At 41.3% G+C, this 19,913-nt stretch overlaps 5 protein-coding genes across 5 annotated transcripts; 3 read left to right on the top strand and 2 right to left on the bottom strand.

Annotated features, from left to right (window-relative positions):
* Positions 1 to 2: 2 nt before the first annotated feature.
* On the bottom strand, positions 3 to 2,316 carry LOC129596575 (GPI mannosyltransferase 2-like). The gene is made up of 3 exons (XM_055493905.1): positions 1,938 to 2,316; positions 790 to 1,863; positions 3 to 609 (listed from the first exon to the last, which is right to left on the bottom strand). Exons 1-3 carry the CDS (start codon positions 2,064 to 2,066, stop codon positions 397 to 399), a joined length of 1,416 nt encoding a protein of 471 aa, XP_055349880.1. The 5' UTR covers positions 2,067 to 2,316; the 3' UTR covers positions 3 to 396.
* Positions 2,317 to 3,150: 834 nt separating this feature from the next.
* LOC129594354 (dnaJ homolog subfamily C member 2-like) lies at positions 3,151 to 7,055 on the top strand. The gene is made up of 10 exons (XM_055491017.1): positions 3,151 to 3,475; positions 3,543 to 3,618; positions 3,712 to 3,788; positions 3,883 to 4,002; positions 4,066 to 4,467; positions 5,180 to 5,494; positions 5,608 to 6,067; positions 6,230 to 6,352; positions 6,440 to 6,609; positions 6,756 to 7,055. Exons 1-10 carry the CDS (start codon positions 3,362 to 3,364, stop codon positions 6,807 to 6,809), a joined length of 1,911 nt encoding a protein of 636 aa, XP_055346992.1. The 5' UTR covers positions 3,151 to 3,361; the 3' UTR covers positions 6,810 to 7,055.
* A 240-nt stretch (positions 7,056 to 7,295) lies between these two features.
* On the top strand, positions 7,296 to 11,702 carry LOC129593055 (protein fuzzy homolog). Its single transcript, XM_055489238.1, has 6 exons — positions 7,296 to 7,473; positions 7,632 to 8,475; positions 8,570 to 8,983; positions 9,069 to 9,266; positions 9,471 to 10,299; positions 10,794 to 11,702. Exons 5-6 carry the CDS (start codon positions 9,828 to 9,830, stop codon positions 11,576 to 11,578), a joined length of 1,257 nt encoding a protein of 418 aa, XP_055345213.1. The 5' UTR covers positions 7,296 to 7,473; positions 7,632 to 8,475; positions 8,570 to 8,983; positions 9,069 to 9,266; positions 9,471 to 9,827; the 3' UTR covers positions 11,579 to 11,702.
* Positions 11,703 to 12,283: 581 nt separating this feature from the next.
* LOC129597025 (uncharacterized) lies at positions 12,284 to 13,617 on the top strand. Its single transcript, XM_055494445.1, has 2 exons — positions 12,284 to 12,590; positions 12,911 to 13,617. Exons 1-2 carry the CDS (start codon positions 12,534 to 12,536, stop codon positions 13,340 to 13,342), a joined length of 489 nt encoding a protein of 162 aa, XP_055350420.1. The 5' UTR covers positions 12,284 to 12,533; the 3' UTR covers positions 13,343 to 13,617.
* Positions 13,618 to 13,968: 351 nt separating this feature from the next.
* LOC129592380 (small G protein signaling modulator 3-like) lies at positions 13,969 to 19,896 on the bottom strand. The gene is made up of 19 exons (XM_055488402.1): positions 19,522 to 19,896; positions 19,296 to 19,438; positions 19,174 to 19,231; positions 18,985 to 19,100; positions 18,504 to 18,698; positions 18,296 to 18,430; positions 18,107 to 18,223; positions 17,867 to 17,945; positions 17,639 to 17,784; positions 17,488 to 17,580; positions 17,285 to 17,416; positions 16,800 to 16,970; positions 16,437 to 16,697; positions 16,161 to 16,313; positions 15,526 to 15,596; positions 15,392 to 15,440; positions 15,189 to 15,274; positions 14,941 to 15,114; positions 13,969 to 14,548 (listed from the first exon to the last, which is right to left on the bottom strand). The coding sequence occupies exons 1-19, from the start codon at positions 19,589 to 19,591 to the stop codon at positions 14,413 to 14,415; spliced, it is 2,385 nt and encodes a 794-aa protein (XP_055344377.1). The 5' UTR covers positions 19,592 to 19,896; the 3' UTR covers positions 13,969 to 14,412.
* Between the last annotated feature and the right edge of the window lie 17 nt (positions 19,897 to 19,913).

The following is a 19,913-nucleotide window of genomic DNA, read 5'->3' as shown; positions in this document are numbered from 1 at the left end:
AGTTTACAATTTCCACGTTCACGAATAAGGCCTTTCTACCAACAGTATTACGCAATAACATCACGGTAATCAGCTATTTTTTAGTATTCAAATAGCACCGGTGCGCAACAGCATTAACACCGTTTCTGTAGCTTTGTGGTAATAACAGCACGCCGGTTTTCAAAGAATTTTGAATCTTCGCAAACAGTTGCTTTACTACAAAGTGCTAAATTCTGTTTCATCACAGATGTTGCGATGGTATGCCTCACAGCATTTCGTCGCTTCATATCTTTTTGGCTTAGCGAATTAAGTCATCCTTTACATTTTTGTGCGTCTAATAATACATAATAAGAGAAATGTCTAATAATACATAATAAGAGAAATAATAGTTCCAAAAATTCAAGTAAAAATTCTGCATTATGTCCATGGCAAAAAATTCGAATGCACGGCTATTCCAAAAATAAAATAGGAAACAAAATAAATCACAACAGCTTTTTGGACCGGAGAACTGGCACGAAATTTAACTTCGTCATACAGATCCATCAATCCCTGACTTTTCAATGGCAGAAACACACGCCCTAAATAACAATACATAAGCGGAGTCGCGGAGCACAGCATCCTCGTAGAAACCTGGAACGTAAAGAAAACTTAGTTAAATTAATTCCGACTACAAGAACTGATATCACATTCCAAGTGAACGTGAAGTTGAATAACTGCTAAAGTTATTAAGTGAGTTAAGCTGATAGATACCCTGCATGAGCAACAACTGGAAAAAAAGTGCAGGAAATCGCAAACGTTTTTGATGCATACCTGGATGTGCACGAAAAACAGATTAACTACGATAAGAAACTCCAAATGCACAAAATAGGGAAAGACTGCCTGCACTTTCCGCGTCCTCCATAAATCTTTCAATATCCATACGCTGAGCGCCAAAATAGGCGCAGCCAAAACAAAATTTGGTATTTGTTTCCATTCGTAATACCGAAAAAATCCAACATTCCAGTGCTGCTCCTGAATGTAGGAATAGGAAAGCGGCAATGTGCGAGTACACCATTCCGAAACAGACCGATTTCGGTGCAAGAAATTATATTCCCGAGTCGTTCCATATTCAGCAATAGCGTCTGGCAGATCTTGGTCAAATGCATAACAGTATAATCGAAACGCAAATAGCTGGAATAATAAAAAAGGAAGTAATCCAACCACAGCAAAAATCAAGCTTTCGACAATCTTCCGTAAAAGAAACCGGCTATTTCGCGGTCCATTATACATTTCTCGAAGTTGATGGTAACCGATAAATCCCAAATTGATCACACCGTTTGACCGAACCGATCCGGAAAATGCAAAATATATCACAGATTTCAATTTCCCCAATATTCCTTGCGCTTTTGTCAGGGCTGTCTCTAAATGTAACAACCCCGTGAATGTCAAATATGCAAACAGGGATTCCGAATAACAAGATGAGAAAAATATACTGGCTGGATTAAAGCAGAACAGCACCGCCGCATTGAACGCCCACGCTCGCAGCCTCCCCTTATCCACGATTCTGCACCAGTTATACAAGGATTCTACAGCCAGGACGAAGCAGACATTGTTCAATACGAATCCAGAGATCAGTAAAACGCTACGGAGGTTAATAACCCCGAAAGTCAAGACAGACACAACGGAAGCACTTATCCGCACCAGAAGGGGATATAATGGGAAAAATGCCAAGCAATTCTGATACGGATAACCGTGCTCCGCAATAAAGAGGAAATAGATGGCGTCCCACCGTCGGAATCCTCCAAAAAGTCGCTCAACAAAGTCATCGCCGATTGTACTGTTGGCAGTGGACGGCGGGTTGAAGACATCTGGTTCGTGGTCAGGGATTAAGTTATTGGAGACAATCTACAGATAAATAGGCCAGTAAGTTAGCAATATATTGAAATATTTCGCACATCTACTGTATGTAGTTAGTATACCTGCAGAAGCAATACAATCGCGCGGGACGTCAGTGCGAAGTGACGGACGCGTTGCAGATCGAAATCAACATCCTTGTCGGGAATAGTGAAAGTCCCGCTGTTCTTTGCTTGCAGAGATGTTTTGGACATTGCCAACAGCCAAAATGGATAAAATTTACAGCCGTTCAATCTGTATTGCAACCGATCTTAGGCATCCCGTTGGACAGCTTATTAGCTAGTCGAGGCGTACAAATCAGTATGTCATTTTGTCTTGTATACAATGTATTATAAAAAAAAAGTTTCAAGTTGGAAAACTTGCTGGTGACCAGTAAGTGCTTAAGTTTTTGATTTATTTATCATTTTAGTCAATTTAAATGGTTATTAATAGAAATGATTTCAGTTTTCGGTTTTCACCAACAAATTTGCAAGGACGGTGTTGCAATCAGGCGGTGTTGCAATGTCGGTTGTACCAAACATTGGTGTACAGCGCCATAAAAATTTAGCTTCGACTCAGGGTTTAAGTATATTGCGCAGCCGGTTGAGAGAGAGCAGATATACTAGCAGTGCAGAATTATCGTTTGTGGCAATTTTTATCTTACATTTGTCTGAGCTGCAGCACCGGGATAACATACCGAGGCGGTGAGCAGGCGACGGGCAGTATTGACAATGCTTTACTCAATGTGACTGCTGCCAAATTACGTGCAAATTTTAAATATTCAAAAATGTTTAACTTTGTTTGTTCTTAAGCAAAAATTGTATCCATAGGCTTGAAAAATTTATAATAATATTTACTTTTAGGCAGTATGAATGCAGGTTTTTGTTTTCGTGCCAAAGAAGTGTTATGGCGATAAGAAATTAGCATACCCGTCTATGGCAGACCTGGTGCTGGCTTTTCTCTATTTTCTCGTAGAAGACTATGTTAACTCCGGAGAGTCATATCATTACTCTGCAATCAAAATAAATAACTCCATGCATACTGTTTAAAAGTATATATTATTATGTATTTTTCAAGCCTATGGGTACAATTTTTGCTTAAGAACAAACAAAGTTAAACATTTTTGAATATTTAAAATTTGCACGTAATTTGGCAGCAGTCACATTGAGTAAAGCATTGTCAGTACTGCCCGTCGCCTGCTCACCGCCTCGGTATGTTATCCCGGTGCTGCGGCTCAGACAAATTTAAGATAAAAATTGCCACAAACGATACTTCTGCACTGTTAGTATATCTGCTCTCGTTGAGATTGATTTCCTGTAGTAACTGGTTAATCATTTCAATAATTTCTTTTCCTGGCCGGTTTGACTTTTTTGTTCGCACTTCGATTTCAGAGACCAAAGTGATTTGTCAGAATTTTCGAAGTTAGGGAAGTCTTATAAATTTTTTGTATTGGCGCTTTCCAGTTTTTGTGGAATTTTTTCACTTTTTTTAGAAACGATTCAGCAGAAAAATGCACTTAGCTTCCCAAACCGCCTTACTTGTTGCAAGAGAAGTCCAGGAACATCGCGATTATTTTTACAACACTCACATCCGTCCTTTTTGCGAACCATCTTCAGTCCGAAAGGTACGTGAAGTATTTTGTCTTGTAGCGGGGTAGACGACAAAAGCTCATCGGAAATATGGATTTGCAGGGAAAGCGAGCGAAAGGCCAGGCAGGAAAACACAGCTCTCAAAAAGTGAAAAATAAGAATTACGTGAACGGCCAAGGCAAGTCAGCGGTTCTGTTTTGGGAGTTCTGAGTTCAGTACTCGTATGCCAGTCTTTTGCTGTTTGTTGCAACAAAATCGTCATTTTTCGCAGATGTGGAGATTCCGTTTACTGTATCCCACGAAAATCAAGAAGACTACCTTCACAGACTAGACCCGACGCAATGGAGGGTAACGAAAAAAATAATCATGAGATTATATATATTTTTTTTAAATTAAAATTGGTTATATTATTATTATGCGTATTAAGTTTCTGGTTTTGTAGGACCAGGATCACTATTTAGTTCTGGGACTGGGCCATCGGCGCTATCAGGCCACGGATGACGAAATAAAGAAAGCGTATAAACGCCTTATTCTTAAGCATCACCCGGATAAACGTCGACAGGTAAGGGAACAAATAAAAAATGGGATTGCGAAGAACTGTGGAGAACTCCTTGGGTGTTTGCAGAAAGGAGAAGCCGTACAGGATGAAACCAAGGATTATTTTGCCTGCATCAATAAAGCGAATGATATCCTGGGGGATCCTGAAAAAAGACGGGCATTCGACAGCATTGATGCCGTTGTTGCGGCTGTAGCGGATGATGTTCCTGATAAATTGAAACCGGAAGAGCGACAGGAATTTTTCGAACTGTTTGCCCCGGTTTTCCGGTGGAATGCGCGTTGGTCTGTGAAGCAGCCTGTTCCTCAGCTGGGTGATAATGACGCTATGGAGGAGTATACTGATGAATTCTACGAATTTTGGTATAATTTTGACTCATGGAGGGAATATTCTTATTTGGATGAGCCCGTCACTGGCGACGATCGGTATGAAAGAAGAGCTATGGAGAAACAGAATAAAGACGTTCGAAAGGTTAGTGATTTTGAGTTTTAGTAATATTTCTTTCTTAGGAGAAAATCGCCCGATGAATAGTCGTACAGTATTTTTGAGGCTCGTAACCATTTACTGACTGGCGGCCAGTATGGATGTTCGCCTTTCCCTGTTAATTTCTTTACTAATAAACCATTAATTGGATGCAATAATGAAGATAAAAATGTTTCTTTTTGTGACAGTCGGACTGGATTGCATTCTTAGTTTCTTACTATATTTTTGAAACATTCACGCTGTCACGCACTCACGCTCACTGTCAGGTTGTTTGGATTTGTAGTACATGCGTAGTGTAATGACTGATTTTCTGCGGTTCAATGTGGTTAAAATTTCGCTGTTTACGTAATGTTCCGTTTGACTTTCGTCTAATTTTCTTTTTTTTACTGTGCAGCTGCACAGTACGTTTAATTTGGAAATTTCTGTACGGTCTGATTTTCTTGAGCTGTAAAACTTTTTAAGTATTGCATAAATGATTTGCATAATTGCTGTGAGGAGGGTGTGGGTTATCTTGTATCACAAATAATGAGCTATAGGTTGTCTCATAATTATGATCATTACAGTACACTGAGTACAGTATGGATTCCTTATGTATCGCAAATAATTTTATCACCGTGAATACATTTGCCCTTTATTAGTCCATTGCATCCGCTTATGCTTTGTTCTTTTGCCATGTTTACGTTTTTTTAACTTTTTTCAGGAAAGAAAAGGCAAAGAAATGGGAAGATTACGCCGTTTGGTTGATAACGCTTTTGCCAGTGATCCGCGTATAGTAAAATTTAAAGATGAAGAAAAGCAGAGAAAAGAAGCTGAAAAACAAGCCAGAAAAGATGCACAACGTGCCCGACAAGAAGCCGAGGAGCAGCAACGTAGAGAAACCATTGAAAAAGAGCAAGAAGAACGGCGGCAACAAGAAGAAAGCGCCAAAGCGGAAGCCGAAAAGGCTAAGAAAGAAAAAGAAGCAGAAAAGAAGGTTTTGAAGAAAGAGCGGAAAACTTTACGCGATTTAATGAAGGTTAGCAAAACTAGCAAGCCGATCGCATGTTTTTTTCAGAATTTAGGGATATGATGTCAGATGTGGAACAAGTTCGAACAGTGTTACGTATGATTATGCATATTCTTTTTCAGGGGTGGAATTATTTTGCGGACAACAGTGGAACTGCCAAGAATATGCAGGAAACCGAAAAGCTTTGCGATATTCTTACGGCTCAGCAGTTACAAGATCTGAATGAGCGCTTCGCTGCAGCCAGCCTGGAAGATGCTAGGGGAATATTTGTTGATCAGGTTGATGAGATTAATAAAAAACTTGAAGCTGAACGTGCAGCTGCTATCAAGGAAAAGGAAGATAAAGAGAAACTGGCCAGTGCCCAGAAAGAACAGGAAATGGATCAACGGTGGAACGAAGAAGAATTGAAATTGCTGATAAAGGCGGTAAATCTTTATCCGGCTGGCACAGGCAACCGATGGGAAGTCGTTGCGGAGTACATCAACCATCACATGTTTATCGGGGGCATAACGACCGAGACTGAACGGCAGAAAAAGACTGCCAAAGACGTGATTGCCAAAAGTAAAACGTTAAAGCGAATTGGTAAATATTGTGAATTTCGATTCCGAGTGTGATTACCGATTGGTTGTGGAGTTCAAATTTCCCGCTTAATTGTTTATTCGATGTGGTGGGTTTGGTGATATTCTTCGTGTAAGAAGAATATTTCAAAATTTAATAGGAGATTTAGTTCCGCTTTATTTCCAGATCAGTGCCATGATACTATGAGAGCTGAAGTGAACAAAAAGGCATTCGACTCTTTTGCTGGAACTCAGAAGACCGTTGTGAAGCCGGCGAAAGACGATGGGACTATAACAGAACGCTTTGATCGTAAGCGCAGTTAAATGACATCAGATTCTGTTATGAGTGCTTTCACGTTTAAATCTACAAAAGGGCGTGGTTTTTAATACTGTTTAGGAGACACAGTGAATGGATCAGCAGATGCCCCAAAGCCGTGGTCGGCAGCTGAACAGAAATTGCTTGAGCAAGCCCTAAAGAAATTCCCCGCATCCGATCCAGCCCGGTGGGATAATATTGCGAAGGAATTACAAACGCGATCGAAGCAGGAATGCGTAAAGCGCTATAAGGTACTTTTGTTTTCTTTTTGAGTAGAGATAAACGGTTACTGATATTGTCATTAGTTTGATCCTACTGTTTGTGTGTTGTTGAATGAATATCTAATAATGTTGCGACTACTCTTTCTGTAAATGAGGGTTTTTTGATTGTTTTGTAGGAACTAGTGGAAAAGATCAAAGCTCAAAAAGCCGCTGCTGCGGCAGCCAAATGAACGGATTTTAGCTGTGATTACGAATATACTAGTGATTTGCTACACGAGCTGAATTGTGAGAAGTGAGGGCGGTTTAGTATGTCTTCAGTGTGCAGTCACATTCGCCGATCTGTCACGTCACCTATTCAGTGTTTAATGTGTGAACTGGCATCGTTGCTTTTGAGTGTTTCTGGTTTGGCAACTGCGCGGAAAATGCGATTTTGCTGGATGTTAAAGACAGTTGACTGAAGGTTGTTCGATCTGAAACTGAACAGAAAAATGGTCCGTTTCTGGGAGGAAAATTTACCCTAAAGATTGTCCCGCACTCAACGAAACGGGAAAACGTGTTCAAGCGGGCTGAGAGTACAGAGCAGATACTAACTTGTCAACTTTTATCTTTTTTTAATTTTTATCCTAAATTTGCGTAAGTAAGTATTGCTGCAACACCATAACAACATACCGAGGCGGTAAGCAGGCGACGGGCACTCCAAACCCTTCCGACAAAAAACAGTATTTGCAGTGAACAGTTCGTGTTTAATCCTAAAGTTTAATGATATTCCGTCTTTTTCCCTATCTTACCAGTCATGCGAAAGTCTGGATTTCTTGCATTTAATTGAAAATGATAATGTCTTCCGCCCGCATCTCTGGTGCTCTTGTGAGGCTGCTGTCTAATCATGCCTCGAAGGTAAGCAGTGTTTCATAAGTCAGCTGAAGAGCGAGGATGGCTGCAGCCTGCAGGTCTCTCCGTGACTTCTCTGGATCGGTCCAGGATTCTGTTAAAGCAATCTATATGATGTGCACAATGTATTTTATACCTGGATCAGGAAAATCTTCCTGTTTCAGATCGCGCGATATTGCGCAGCGGTGCCAGTCTTGAATGCGCGCAGTCTCCGCACCTCCCAACTCGTCAATGCTGCCAAAGGTTCGCAGATCGTTGCATGGTATGCGTGTGGAAGCTGGAATTCTATGAAGCTGGAATTGGCCCAGTATCGTGGGGTCGCTGCTTCTGGTTATTTTGGTCATAAATGGAACGTGGAAACCTTTTCGACTTCTGCGGCTTATTCGTTTTTCAGTATCCGCAGCAAGGAGCGTGAATTATACGAATTGAAAATTGTTTCGAATAAGTTGGAGCACAAACATAAAGTCGCAGAATTGGAACATGAAGTTGCAGAATTGGTCCACAAAATAAAAATGCAAGAAATGGAGCATTATTATCAACTGAAAGAGCTGAATACGAAATATCTGAATGCCGCGCATAAACTTCACATACGTGGGACGATGGATGAATTAGAAAAGAAATGGAAAGAAATAATCATCAAATATAATCTTACTAAGCTCCCACCAGGGAAAATCAACCGGGAGGAGCTCTGGACGCATTTCATGAACGAGTCTTACTTTACAGCCCTGCTGACTAATGTAAGGGGGGATGACGGTGAGCCTCTGTTGAACGAAAATTCACAGACATATAAAGATCTGCCTAAGATCGTATCCAAAATCTACACCCGTATGAGCAGTGAGATCTACACCCGGTGCTGCACCGGTACGTTTGTGTCCATTTACGCAGGGTTGTCTTGTCGAGACGAAAATATTGTGGAGGTGATTTGTCGACTCCTGCCAGTTAATTTCGAAGTCTATCGTGGCGGGAAGCTGCAGCAACCAACTAGATACCACTCGATTGTGGACCAAGGTAAGCATGGCTTACCGGTCAATGGCAGCCTCTAACTGATTCAACTACGCATGAAATTACTTCTTTTAAAGTTATTTCTTCTTATCTACTTTAGATCTACAAAGAATATGCAGGGAACTGTAAAGCTGAATGAGCGCTTCGCTGTGTAAAGTCATCCAGCCAGCCAGCTGCAGCCAGCCTGCAAGATTTAGGGGTGTATATAATGATCAGATGAATGAGACCAATAAAAAGAGTGAAGCCCAACGTTCAGCAGCGATCAAGGAAAACGATCACGAAGAAAAAATGACCAGTGCCCAGAAAGAACAGGAAATAGATCAAAGGTGGAACGAAGATGAACTGAAGCTGCTGATAAAGGCTGAAGCTGCTGGTCTTTATCCGGCTGGCACTGGCAACCGATCGAAAGTCGTTGTGCAGTACATCCACTGACAACTGTTTATCGAGGGGAATCAGGGGATCACAAACGAGAATGTGCTGCAACAATGGGATGCCACATATGTGAAGGCTAAAAGTAAAACATTACGTGAACGAATTGGCAAGTAGTTTTCAGTCCCGTGAAGTGATTAGTATTTTGACTCGCACTGCATATTTTAAAGGAGACAAAGTGAACGCATCAGCAAAAGACCCAAAGCTGTGATCAGGCAGCTGAACAAAAATCGTTTGAACAAGCCTTGAAGAAACGATGCTCCGTTTGACGATTCCTTGCAGTCCCCGCATCAGATCCAGCACGGTGGGATAATGTTGTTAAGGAATTGCAAACGCAATCGAAAGAGGAATGCGAAGAACGCTATAAGGTACAGCGGACACCTACACAGACTAACGCAGTTGATTTCGTTGGATTATTCAAAAGGGAATTTTTATTTTTGAATGAAATTAACGGTTATTGATCCTGCTGGTTCTTCTGGTGTTGAATGGATGCGAAAGTAATAATACTGCATTATCATTGCGACTATTCTCAGTTCTGTTTTTGTAATCGGAAATTTTTGATTATTTTGTAGGAACTGGTGGATAAGACCGAAGCTCAAACAGCAGCTGCTTCGGCAGCTAAATAACGATTAGCTGTGATTACGAGTACATTTGTGATTTGCGATATGAATTGATTGTCAGAGGGTGTGGTTATTAGTGGTTTAGCAGGTCTTCAGTGTGCAATCACATTCACCGATCTGTCACCTATTCAGTGCTTGGTGTGTAAACGGGCATCGTTGCTTTTTGAGTGTTTCTGCCGTCAGCGTCGTTTGACGATTATCATGGCAGATTTACTACTCCCAAAGTGAAACCGCAGCAGAGAGCCGCTCGTGGTGTTTTTATGATTAAAGTCGTATTTTGAGCCTGAGACTGTTTTGAGCGCAATTCCCATGGTATCGAATGCTAGTCAGTATGGTAGCCATGAGAAAATGTCCGGATGTTTGTATGGATTCGCCCAGAATGGCGGATTGTTGGTATTCAGTCGGACGTATGGAGAGTTCCACCAGCTGCCTGTTCCGATGGTGGCGTCGTTGAACGGTGTCCATGATTATCTGGCCGAAGAGCAAACAGAGTTGCTGTCCTTCGAAGCCAGTGGGATGGTATACGTATGGCGCCAGTGCGAGTGCCTAAAGTTTATCCTCGTTACCAATGTGATTTTTCCCGACGGTGAGAAGCGTGATATCGCGCTTCTGCTGGACTTTGTGTGGCTAATCTTGGTGGCCAGTGTTGGAGAGAAGACGTTGAACGCCTGCCAGGATGTAGATGTTTTGAGGCGTTATTGTGCGCATTCGGCGCAGAATATTGATGTGGTTATGGACGCCTTTCTCGGATGCGAAGACTTCGGTCTTGCGATCTCACTCGGTCAGTGCCAAATTTGAAAAATTGAATGTCTTCAAAATTTTAATTCAAAAATCATTCAGTTAATCGTTTTTATTATTTTTACGCATTTTTAATGAATATAAACTTTTACACTAAGTCTTTTTTATCAACGGCTATATTAAATTTGCCCCATATTAACTTAAGATTTTCGTCTAGGCCGATTTAGTGTGCCAGAAATCTTAATTACCGTGTTTATTTAGTTTGTCATAATTGTTTGCAATGGCGAAACATTTTGTGTTTATTTTCTTTTGTCCCTTGTTGTGCATTTACAGATTAACATATCAGATTTCGTATTCATGTACCCTTTCGCCGGCTGGATGCTTTATTTTCGGTTTTTACCAAGAATAGTGCGCTTACTGGAGCTTGACATCACATTGTTATGATAGATTGCTCATATTTTTGTTGAATTTAAGTGAAGCGTATCATAATTTTTCCTCGGCACAGATTGCCGATAATGTGTAGTGAATGTTCAACAGGTTCCGCCTTATTTGCATTTCCATCTGGGCCGGCTAATCTCCGTAACGCGGTGGACTCGTTCTGCGCGGACTTGTCCATTTCCCACTGTGCGATCCTGATAAATGACCGCATTGCCATGTTATCGACTGGTCTGTCTTCCTTTTCCTCCTCGGATCTCATTTTGTTAGCTCTCAACGCCGTTACTACCCCAACGGCCGATATTATCTTTGAACGCCCATTGTTCTTCCCTCATTTTTCCCCGAATTTAGCGTACCGTTTAGTCGTGGTACGCTTAGCATCGACCGTTAGCGTAGCCTTCTTAGCCGGCGCGGATTTCCATCTAGACGCGACTGTCCAGGGCAGAATTGATGCATTTTGGCGGAATGAAGTGGAACTGGTGCGGCGATTAGTGGAGCTGGTGCCCAAGTACCTTCCCGCGGCTGTAGAACAGCAGTTGCCGCAGAGTCTTTTGGGATTATTACTATGGAATACAGAGAGCCGGCGGTATTTAATATCGCCGGTATGGCCCGCCGTTACCGTCGAACGGACCAAAGAGCGGCGGAAGGATTTGATTAAATTTTATCGGATGGTGGAGTATTTGCTGCGGAAGAGTGCCGAATTGAAAAGCCCTCCAGTTCGCGATGTTTACAGGAATTTCGAAGAGAGAAAATGCTACTGTATTTGTCGGGGAAACTATCATTTGTATGCTATGTTTGATGCCGGCGAGCCGCAACATAGTTTGCGACATATATGTGAAATTATCCTGACATTGTGTACCAAACGCAATTCAGCACAACTTCTTTAGTCAGTTTTTACTGCACAATGAAAAATTACAGAACTGTTATAATGTGTTTTTATATATTTACCGGTTAGTCGCGAACAAACGTCGTGCAATAAGCAGAGAAAGCTGCCAGCAAAAAAAGAGTACCATTTAATAACCGTGCGCTACTCAAAATCAGATGTTCATAAATAAATTTATTCATTCCATAACAAACCGATACGTACTTAACTTTGGTGGAATTCTCCGTTAGCTTGACTAAAAATTTGTCATTCGCACACTGTAGTTACCGCATTCTAATCAATCTATTCCCAGACACTATAATTACCTAAAGACTGTAATTGATATCAGGAATAGCCAAATGGTCCACAGACTCCACACCTTACACAGTCGTTGTGACCGTATGCTTTTCTGCCATCTAGTCTGGAAAAGCGCACGGATATGCGGAGCACTCGTGGCGGCGTCTTTTGTATGGGTATATTTCGATCAATTTCTATGACAATGCTGCGTTAGATAATTGCGGTCAATTTGATGAAAATTACGGAAACGTGCACGCAAGATATCGATATACCCAATAATTATCAGAAGCGAAGTTAGACGACTACGCCTAGCTTACGCTGTCCAATTGGCTCGGATTCATCGTATAGGGAGGGACCTCCTACCGGAAGTCAGAGGAAAGAGGAAGCAAGGAGGCACTATTAAAAGCAAACTGCAGTTAGTAAATACGGCGCTTTTGAACACCAATGAGTGTGGACGGTGCTGGGTTTCATCAGGAGTAACTATTTAACTGTTCAATGCCACTGAAGTGGCAACGAACATTTATTTATTGTACGGACTTTATTCGAATGCTGGTGTGAACTAATTGCCGTGCTGGTCATTTTTTTCTGGGGTTACATGTGCAAATATTCATCAGTTTCTAACTGGAACGAGATACTGCAGTTGACCTTTATGTAATTGTGCGCTGTGCGTCTTTGGAACAGCCATGCTTGCCGCGAGAAGTCTGTTCAAAATCTTTGCTGTTGGTTTTATTGTCGCCCTTGTAAGTGCAGCCTATTTATACAAAATCATAAATTTGTACTGCTTTAGAACAGAAAAAAATATTTATTTTGTCGAAGTTATCAGTTAAGGTTATTGTAGTCCGGTATACAATGTACATATCAATAAAAGATCCAAAATTGGATGCGTTAGTTAGACCATATATTATGCAGTTACTTGTAAGGTACGCATTTTGGTAGACTGACCTTCTTTCAACCGATTTCAATGCGTCTTAAATACAACGTGGTCAAGAAATTCCTGTTGAAACCATTTCCTAATTTTTTTCTTGTTGTGTTTTCAATAATTTTCTTTTCTACAATATAGGCAATAAAAACCTGCAATGGCCAAGAATTGGTTTCGGATGATTTGGACGATATCTCGTTAATTGGTCGCGATCCCCGACTAATCTACAATCACGTCAACATTCCTGTCATCCGTCGTGCGGATGTCTCGATACGATCGCCGCGTCCAGCTCCGCTGATCGCCGGTCAGCGGATATTCAGCCGCCTGGCCGATGGATCACGCAGCTCACATTCCAGCTTCTTGCCCGAAAGGTCATCACCATCCCAGGGTTTATACTGGATGCGCAATCCGGCGCAGTTTGCCGCATCAGCGGAGTCATCCGGTGCGGCAGCGGACGACACCCGGCGGATGTGGCGCGTACCGACAGCCGGCCGATCGCGATCGCATCCGCCGCTGTGGGCATTACTGTCCCCGCGGCGTGTCCGTGGATTACAGTATGATTTCGATTATTAGTCCCAAAAAAACGGAATCCATGGATTCCTGGAATCTGATTCTGCGAGTATTCTCCGTGATGAACTTTCACGATAACCATTTTATTTTGATCAAATTTTAATGAGTATTGCAACTTGAACATGACTGCGTGGTGAATATGATATGCACGATATTTTTGGATTGATACAGTAGTGTGCGTCCATGCAACTTTAATAAGTATTAAGTTAAATGCTGCTCCTTGCCGAGAAAATTAGTGTTTAGAATCTCTACTGTACCCATTCGATTAAAATACGTAACGATTACTTCAATTCTGAGATTTGTAATTTTTAGGATATTTTATCTAAGAAATAGTGAACTTGAGAATTTACCATTAAGGTGAACCTCACCATTAAGGTGAACTTTACTGTCCGCGGGTGAATATTACTACTGCGATAACATTTTTTGTGGACCTGAGAGCGTATTCATTGATGTCCGTGAATTCGAAGATGCATTTGTTACAATAGCACACAAGGCAAGCATCATGTTTTCAATTACAAAACCCGTGTTACGATTACGCCATACAAAACATCAATTTCTGAATTCTGTACGCAACGCGCGTCTTATCGAAATGAAAGACGCGTCAAGTGACGACAGTGGCTATTCATTGATTTCCATAAGTGTTTTTTAATTCATACCCCCCACCAAACATGCGGCCTCAGTCAGATTGTGTTGATCCAACACATCTATACGGAGAAAACAAAATAGAAAAACGTACAAACAGCCCTTACACTCCGCTGGACATGTCACGACGCCACCGCAATTTCCGGCCAACAGATAACCGTTACGCGCACAGTCGGCGATCAATCATTTCACTGCAGATTTATTTCGTCAACCGTGGATAAAAAGAGAGAAAATAGAACTCTATCCATTTCCGTTCCACTCTCGGGATACACGACAGGATAATGTGCTGGGGTAATAAAAAACACAAACGTCAAACCCGGCGGAATGATGATATCGGAGCTGAACGTCAAGAAATCTGCCACCGGGATCATGATATGACGGTTAACCTCAAGAGGCAGAATGGGCCCGCTATAAAATATTCTCATCTCGTTTCATTGCAGCTCCCAGCTGAATAAATGATATCGCACTAAGAGATCCCGTACACTGCTGCGCAGCGGAAAGCCCTTTGGTCGCTTTGGACTGATTTCCGCATCCAGGGACAGCGTGAAACATAGACGCGATAAGATTCTATAAAGGCCATAATATAATCAATATCACAATATTCTGTAGTATAACAGTACTCGTACAGAACCAAAGCAAAACCTAAAAACACTTCAAAAGTGTACCGTTGACGTACGTATTGATTGTTATGAATCGAAAAACCGTATGGTTGTTGTAACCAACCGAACTGATACATTCGAAACCAAAGAACAAAAAATTATTAAACAGGGAAGCAAAAGTAAAAATACTGAATGAAGGTTGCTCAACAAAATCGCATGCTTGACAGCTAACGTAATTAATCAATAACTAAAAATTTGGTAAATTATGGTAAAACAATACCATTGTAGGCCTACATAATTCAACAATTAAAACTGGTTATTATTCTATAGCAAATGTCAAGTAACTGTGCAATCTAGTACCTTAGTTCACATTTTATCTGCAGCCACGCTGGACTTCTCATCATTGACCACGTATGATACCATTTTTCCAATACAGCCATTATATCCTTTTCAATACCACCGGTACCCTTTTCAATATCGCCTTTACCATAACATGCGCACAGTAAATGTAGCCACAAGTGCAGTACTTGATCACTACAAATCACAGCAACCAATGCGGGATTATTTCAAATTTATAACATATTAAATATGAGACCATCAGGGTTTACTTCAATCCGCTACAGATAAAAGATCGAAACTTGGTATCCATTGAAGCATGGACACTATTATGTGTGTCATTAATATTCCTCACGGCCTGCAAAAGAATCATATCCCATACACAACCCAATCGCTGTACGATATTGAACGATGCGATAAATAGAGAAAGATGATACATTGTGTTGTTCCCAATCGATACAGGACGTGCACTCACTTTGTACAAGAGCTCTTCCGGATTGAGCAGGCGCGCGTCCTCATCGAGCCTGGAAACATAACGATAAACGTCGCTATTAAGTAAATTGCAAAGGGGACAAAAAAGAGCTCTAAAGAATTTCCACACATGCATACTTGTACGCTTTGCATAAATTTATGCGGGCATATATGCTGTCCATATGATTGCGCATAACCTTATCGGCCACCTGAAATATTTAGAAGTAATCATTTATCACACATTATCTCAGAAATTCAAAACAAAAACATGCTGCAGTAGGACAGAACCCCTCTTAAAACATTAAAATTCATTCACTCTTTAAAGTGGCTCTAGGGACATCCCTGTAATGGCAACGCCTTGCTATATTTTGACATGTTGATTGAATTACGGAAATGTGAAGTTTGTCAACAAGTCAACCTGGATGGCAAGAGCAGAAAGTACGTATGCTGCTTATCCCTCAACCATTTCGCAGAAGTTTTATTACCATTATGTAATACCTTAAGAACATTTTTAGCATAACCTAAACCTTAACACTGTATATATATATGTGACCATGCAATGTGAGTAGGGAATTGCATTTGTAGTAGAAGTATTTTTAAACAAAATAATTCAATGGGATTTCAGAGAAACAACTTCTGTACCGAAAGCCCGGCTGCGCGACAGGCCGAAAGCATCGATCTGCTTTTATACGCTTCACAACTGATTTGTAATATTTTTCTAACTTCCGTTGTCCGACAACAATAACCTTACTTGCTCGAACCAGTCAACATACCTCTTCAATAAACGACCATGGATGCATGTTGGTACCTAAGAGGACTGCCTGTTGAATTCCATGCTCGAATATCGCCAGCATGCTCTGGCACAGTTTTTCTCGCACTAAATCCCCAATAGCCTCTGAAACGGCATCATCACCAGCCGGCGAATACTGCAAAATATTAGAACGTAACCTTAAATTTTCAGTTTCTATTACAAGTGTTACATACGCAATTAGCAAATCTATCTTTTTTTGAAGAAAACACTAACTAGGGATGCCAAAAAAACCATTTACCTCTTTGCCTCTTTCATCTAATAACTCCACAAATCGCGCAGGAAACCACCCACGCAATCCATTCAGCTCACCAGTCCAACAGTGCTCATCGCTCTGCGAAATAATCATAATAACATCGTTCTTCCGGAAGCCCAGTTCATCATCCGCTGTTCGCTCAAAATCCATCAGTGCTTTAGCACGCCGACAGTGGCTGCGCGATGCCCGCCCAAAAATTTCCCGATCTCTAAGGTGACTCTCCGGTGAATAATCAGCCGTGATGTTCTAAAAATTATAGCAGGAACCTTAAACTGACAAGGTGAGTCCACAAATCCTGCAAACTGCAAGGACACCAGAAGCCAGTTTTCTTGCAGTCTGTAACCTTACCACGTTTTCCATGAGAGGGTCATGATTTTGAAAATGTTTGCAGATCATTAGGATAGCTTCTCGTAAATTAACGAGCAGTTCCGTCTGTCGAATGTTTTTCTGCTTACTGGCGGCGGATGTATCGGCTAGCAGACCCCGAAAGATGCCGGCGTTTCCGCCTTGCGACACCTCCTAGACAAGATGGCTAATCAGTACAGCTTTAAATTGCAGGTATCAGAAATAATATGTGCGGCTCCTGCTGCAGTAGGATATAAATATCACCAGAAATTCATAATTGCTGTTCAGATGATGGTGACTGAAAAACTTTTCCCGTTGTTATTATCACCATTACGGTTACTCTTTCAAAAGGTGACCTTTGCCCATCCTTTGCGATATATCGTTATCAATAATTTAAAACTTGCTGTATCAGACTCATATTACTTAAGTTCAAACAACAATTATCGATTGAAATCACTTTTATAGATAGTACCGTCAAATCTACATACCTGGTTCGGCATATTAAAAGGAAAATTAGGAGCGAATAAACTTCCAGAGGACGCCATCATCACGGCTAGATGATTTTGTCGCTTTTCATGGATAATTTCTGGTGTCAGATTTGGTGTCAAAGCCGCACCGGTCTGCAAAGTAAATAATTACGGCTAACATTATATCTATAACCCGATTACCGTTTTTTTTTCGAAATTCCTACTTTCATGGCTTCCGAGATACCTCCTACTTCATTAGGAAGGTTCGAAAGGAAATTGAAGAGCAAAGCAGCTCCAAGTTGAAGTATGTGGTCATGCTGAAAAAGGCAGCTAAACTAAAAATATAGTTGCGATCAACCTTAATCATTTACTAACCTTTAGCTTTAGCATGCCAAGTGTCGTTTGAAAAAGGGCGATCGAACCATCGTAAAAAAACCAGTCCCACAAAGGCAGTAGGTCATGGATGGCGAAAACGTTGGAAAACAGGGACATAAACCAGGAAATAGTTATCAAAGTGATATCTACAGATATGGAAAAGTGTGTTCCTAAAATGCCATCGAAAAACCGATTTTAAAAAATTTTAGAACATCTGATGATTGTTACCAATTTCTTCTCGCTGGAATTTTTGTTTGATCAGCGGTAGATACTCTTCAATCAGTTCCATCAACACCTTCTGGTCAGCCTGAAAGCAATTCCAGTTTTCTTAATTACTAACTAAGACTGTTAAAAATAAATGCCGGTGCAGGTACCCGCTATGAATGCCGTAAGTCCAGTACATCACGATGCTAACCAGAAGTGCGTACATAAAACCCGCTACGTACGAATATAATTTTTTATAATCACCTGCGCTCCCAGCATGCCATGTGCGAAATATGAAGCAGGAAGCAGCCGTTCAATGATTGTACACATTAGCCAGAAAGCGTCGTTCTCCTCCATCAGCAATAAAAGTGGCGCAACAATCTGTAAGCCGCAGTAATAAATGAATAAACTATTATTGCAGTACGCAAATGCGGAACTAGCCCAAAGACTTACAGATCCGTATCCCGAACAATAACCAATATTCGGATACATCCATACTAAACTGCGTAAAACACGTCGTAGTCGATTTACACCAACGGAAGTTTTAGATAAGAAGCAGGGGTGTGTCGGGAAGATACGGAGGATATCCTATAACGCAAAAGCGATATGAAGCGCTGCATCTCGACCTTAACAGGCACTTGTACGGTATCCACGTGCTGACCTTTTCTATTAGCTTTTCATCCGGTTTATGGATCTTTATGCTACTGCGCACAATCTCGCTGTATCCCACTTCGGAAGCGAACTTCTTCTCCACCGCACCAGACAACCGCATCCACATTTGTGGGCGAAGTGAGTGCGGAATTCCATCCAGGATCATACTACGCAGTTTTTCCGTGTGGGCGATTTTATATTGTAGCTGCCAGCACCCAAAACAACATTACAAATTTACGGCCGGGGCCCGAATGTGATCCTATTTCGACATTGTACTACGTAGGCCTATTTATGTTTCAAAGGTACCCAGGCTATTAATTAACGATCAGTAGTGGAAATGAAGACCGCGCAATTAATACATACATAAACCCCACTCTGATTGTACAAAATAAGGGTTTTCGCGGTGCACTTTACGAACACATCTATATAAATATGCACATATGCATAAAAAATATGCAAACTTTAGTTCTGTACTACTGTTAATAACTTACCTTGTCCCATGTTATGTCGACGCGTCCCTTTTGATGATTCGCAGAAAACTCCAAATGTGCCAGCCACTGAAACTTGTGCTGAGAATTCTCATTGAACGTAAGGGGATGCATGTTAGCTGGAGGAAAAAGAATACAGGAGAGATTTAAACAAATCATCGTACCAACAAACAACAATAAATGATTATTTACATGGATCTTTAACGAATCCGAACGCATTGTACGCCGTTCCATCCGCCGACTCGCCACTCTGCATAAGCCGTTCGGTATCCGCACAACAAAATCTCCATGCGTTTCAATGGACTTCCACTTACTTCGCTCATTTCTTTAAGAATCTGCTGTGGCCACAACGATGGTAGTATGGCCGAAAACGGTCCCCCCGGAACCGGAGTATACGCAAATTCGCTTCCTGCATTGTTTTTCTCCACCAAATCCTCGTCGTCAAACGCTTTTTCAACTGTACACGAGAAACAAGTGAAGCCGTTCCAAAACTTCCGCACGCCATTTACTGTATAGTCACTATAGTGGCGTATATCTTACTGTTCACTGCATCGCCCTTGCCGAAATACTCCTGATCGCCCCGGGAGCCACACAATCCTCGGAAAGCCATAATGATAGAAAATTCACCCGTGCTTCCGTGTTCCGAATCATAGAACGAGAAATCGCTGCCTGCAACTTGCAATCAGCTTAATACGTAATTCAATACTGGACGACCATACGGCAGCGGCTATCGATGCAAGATACTGCAGTTAGGTGTTCAGCAGCCAATCGGTCAAGATGTGCCTAATTATTGAATGTAAAAAGTAACGAGTTTTCAACGACTTTAAAAACAAACCAGCTTTCTACAAAACAATCGTGACACACAATGGAGCAAACTGCGACAGCTTGAGATATGTTTGAGATAAACTGCTTCCCTTGAAATTGGGAATCAA

Source organism: Paramacrobiotus metropolitanus, unplaced genomic scaffold (assembly GCF_019649055.1).
Source record: "Paramacrobiotus metropolitanus isolate TYO unplaced genomic scaffold, Prichtersi_v1.0 Parri_scaffold0000003, whole genome shotgun sequence".
Taxonomy (NCBI): Eukaryota; Metazoa; Tardigrada; class Eutardigrada; order Parachela; family Macrobiotidae; genus Paramacrobiotus; species Paramacrobiotus metropolitanus.
Note: the sequence above shows the minus strand (reverse complement) of the source record. Positions and strands in the feature narration are given on the sequence as shown.

Coding starts and splice junctions, on each gene's coding strand:
- LOC129592380 (XM_055488402.1), bottom strand. CDS start 19,591: ATGGCTTTCCGAGGATTGTGTGGCTCCCGGGGCGATCAGGAGTATTTC. Junction 19,439..19,521: donor CAAGGGCGATGCAGTGAACA/GTAAGATATACG, acceptor TCTCGTGTACAG/TTGAAAAAGCGTTTGACGAC. Junction 14,549..14,940: donor CAGATAAAATGTGAACTAAG/GTACTAGATTGC, acceptor TGGCCTTTATAG/AATCTTATCGCGTCTATGTT.
- LOC129593055 (XM_055489238.1), top strand. CDS start 9,828: ATGGTATCGAATGCTAGTCAGTATGGTAGCCATGAGAAAATGTCCGGA. Junction 10,300..10,793: donor CGGTCTTGCGATCTCACTCG/GTCAGTGCCAAA, acceptor AATGTTCAACAG/GTTCCGCCTTATTTGCATTT.
- LOC129596575 (XM_055493905.1), bottom strand. CDS start 2,066: ATGTCCAAAACATCTCTGCAAGCAAAGAACAGCGGGACTTTCACTATT. Junction 1,864..1,937: donor CGATTGTATTGCTTCTGCAG/GTATACTAACTA, acceptor ATTTATCTGTAG/ATTGTCTCCAATAACTTAAT. Junction 610..789: donor TGTTTTTCGTGCACATCCAG/GTATGCATCAAA, acceptor TTTACGTTCCAG/GTTTCTACGAGGATGCTGTG.
- LOC129597025 (XM_055494445.1), top strand. CDS start 12,534: ATGCTTGCCGCGAGAAGTCTGTTCAAAATCTTTGCTGTTGGTTTTATT. Junction 12,591..12,910: donor TTGGTTTTATTGTCGCCCTT/GTAAGTGCAGCC, acceptor TCTACAATATAG/GCAATAAAAACCTGCAATGG.
- LOC129594354 (XM_055491017.1), top strand. CDS start 3,362: ATGCACTTAGCTTCCCAAACCGCCTTACTTGTTGCAAGAGAAGTCCAG. Junction 6,068..6,229: donor TAAAACGTTAAAGCGAATTG/GTAAATATTGTG, acceptor CTTTATTTCCAG/ATCAGTGCCATGATACTATG. Junction 6,353..6,439: donor TATAACAGAACGCTTTGATC/GTAAGCGCAGTT, acceptor AATACTGTTTAG/GAGACACAGTGAATGGATCA.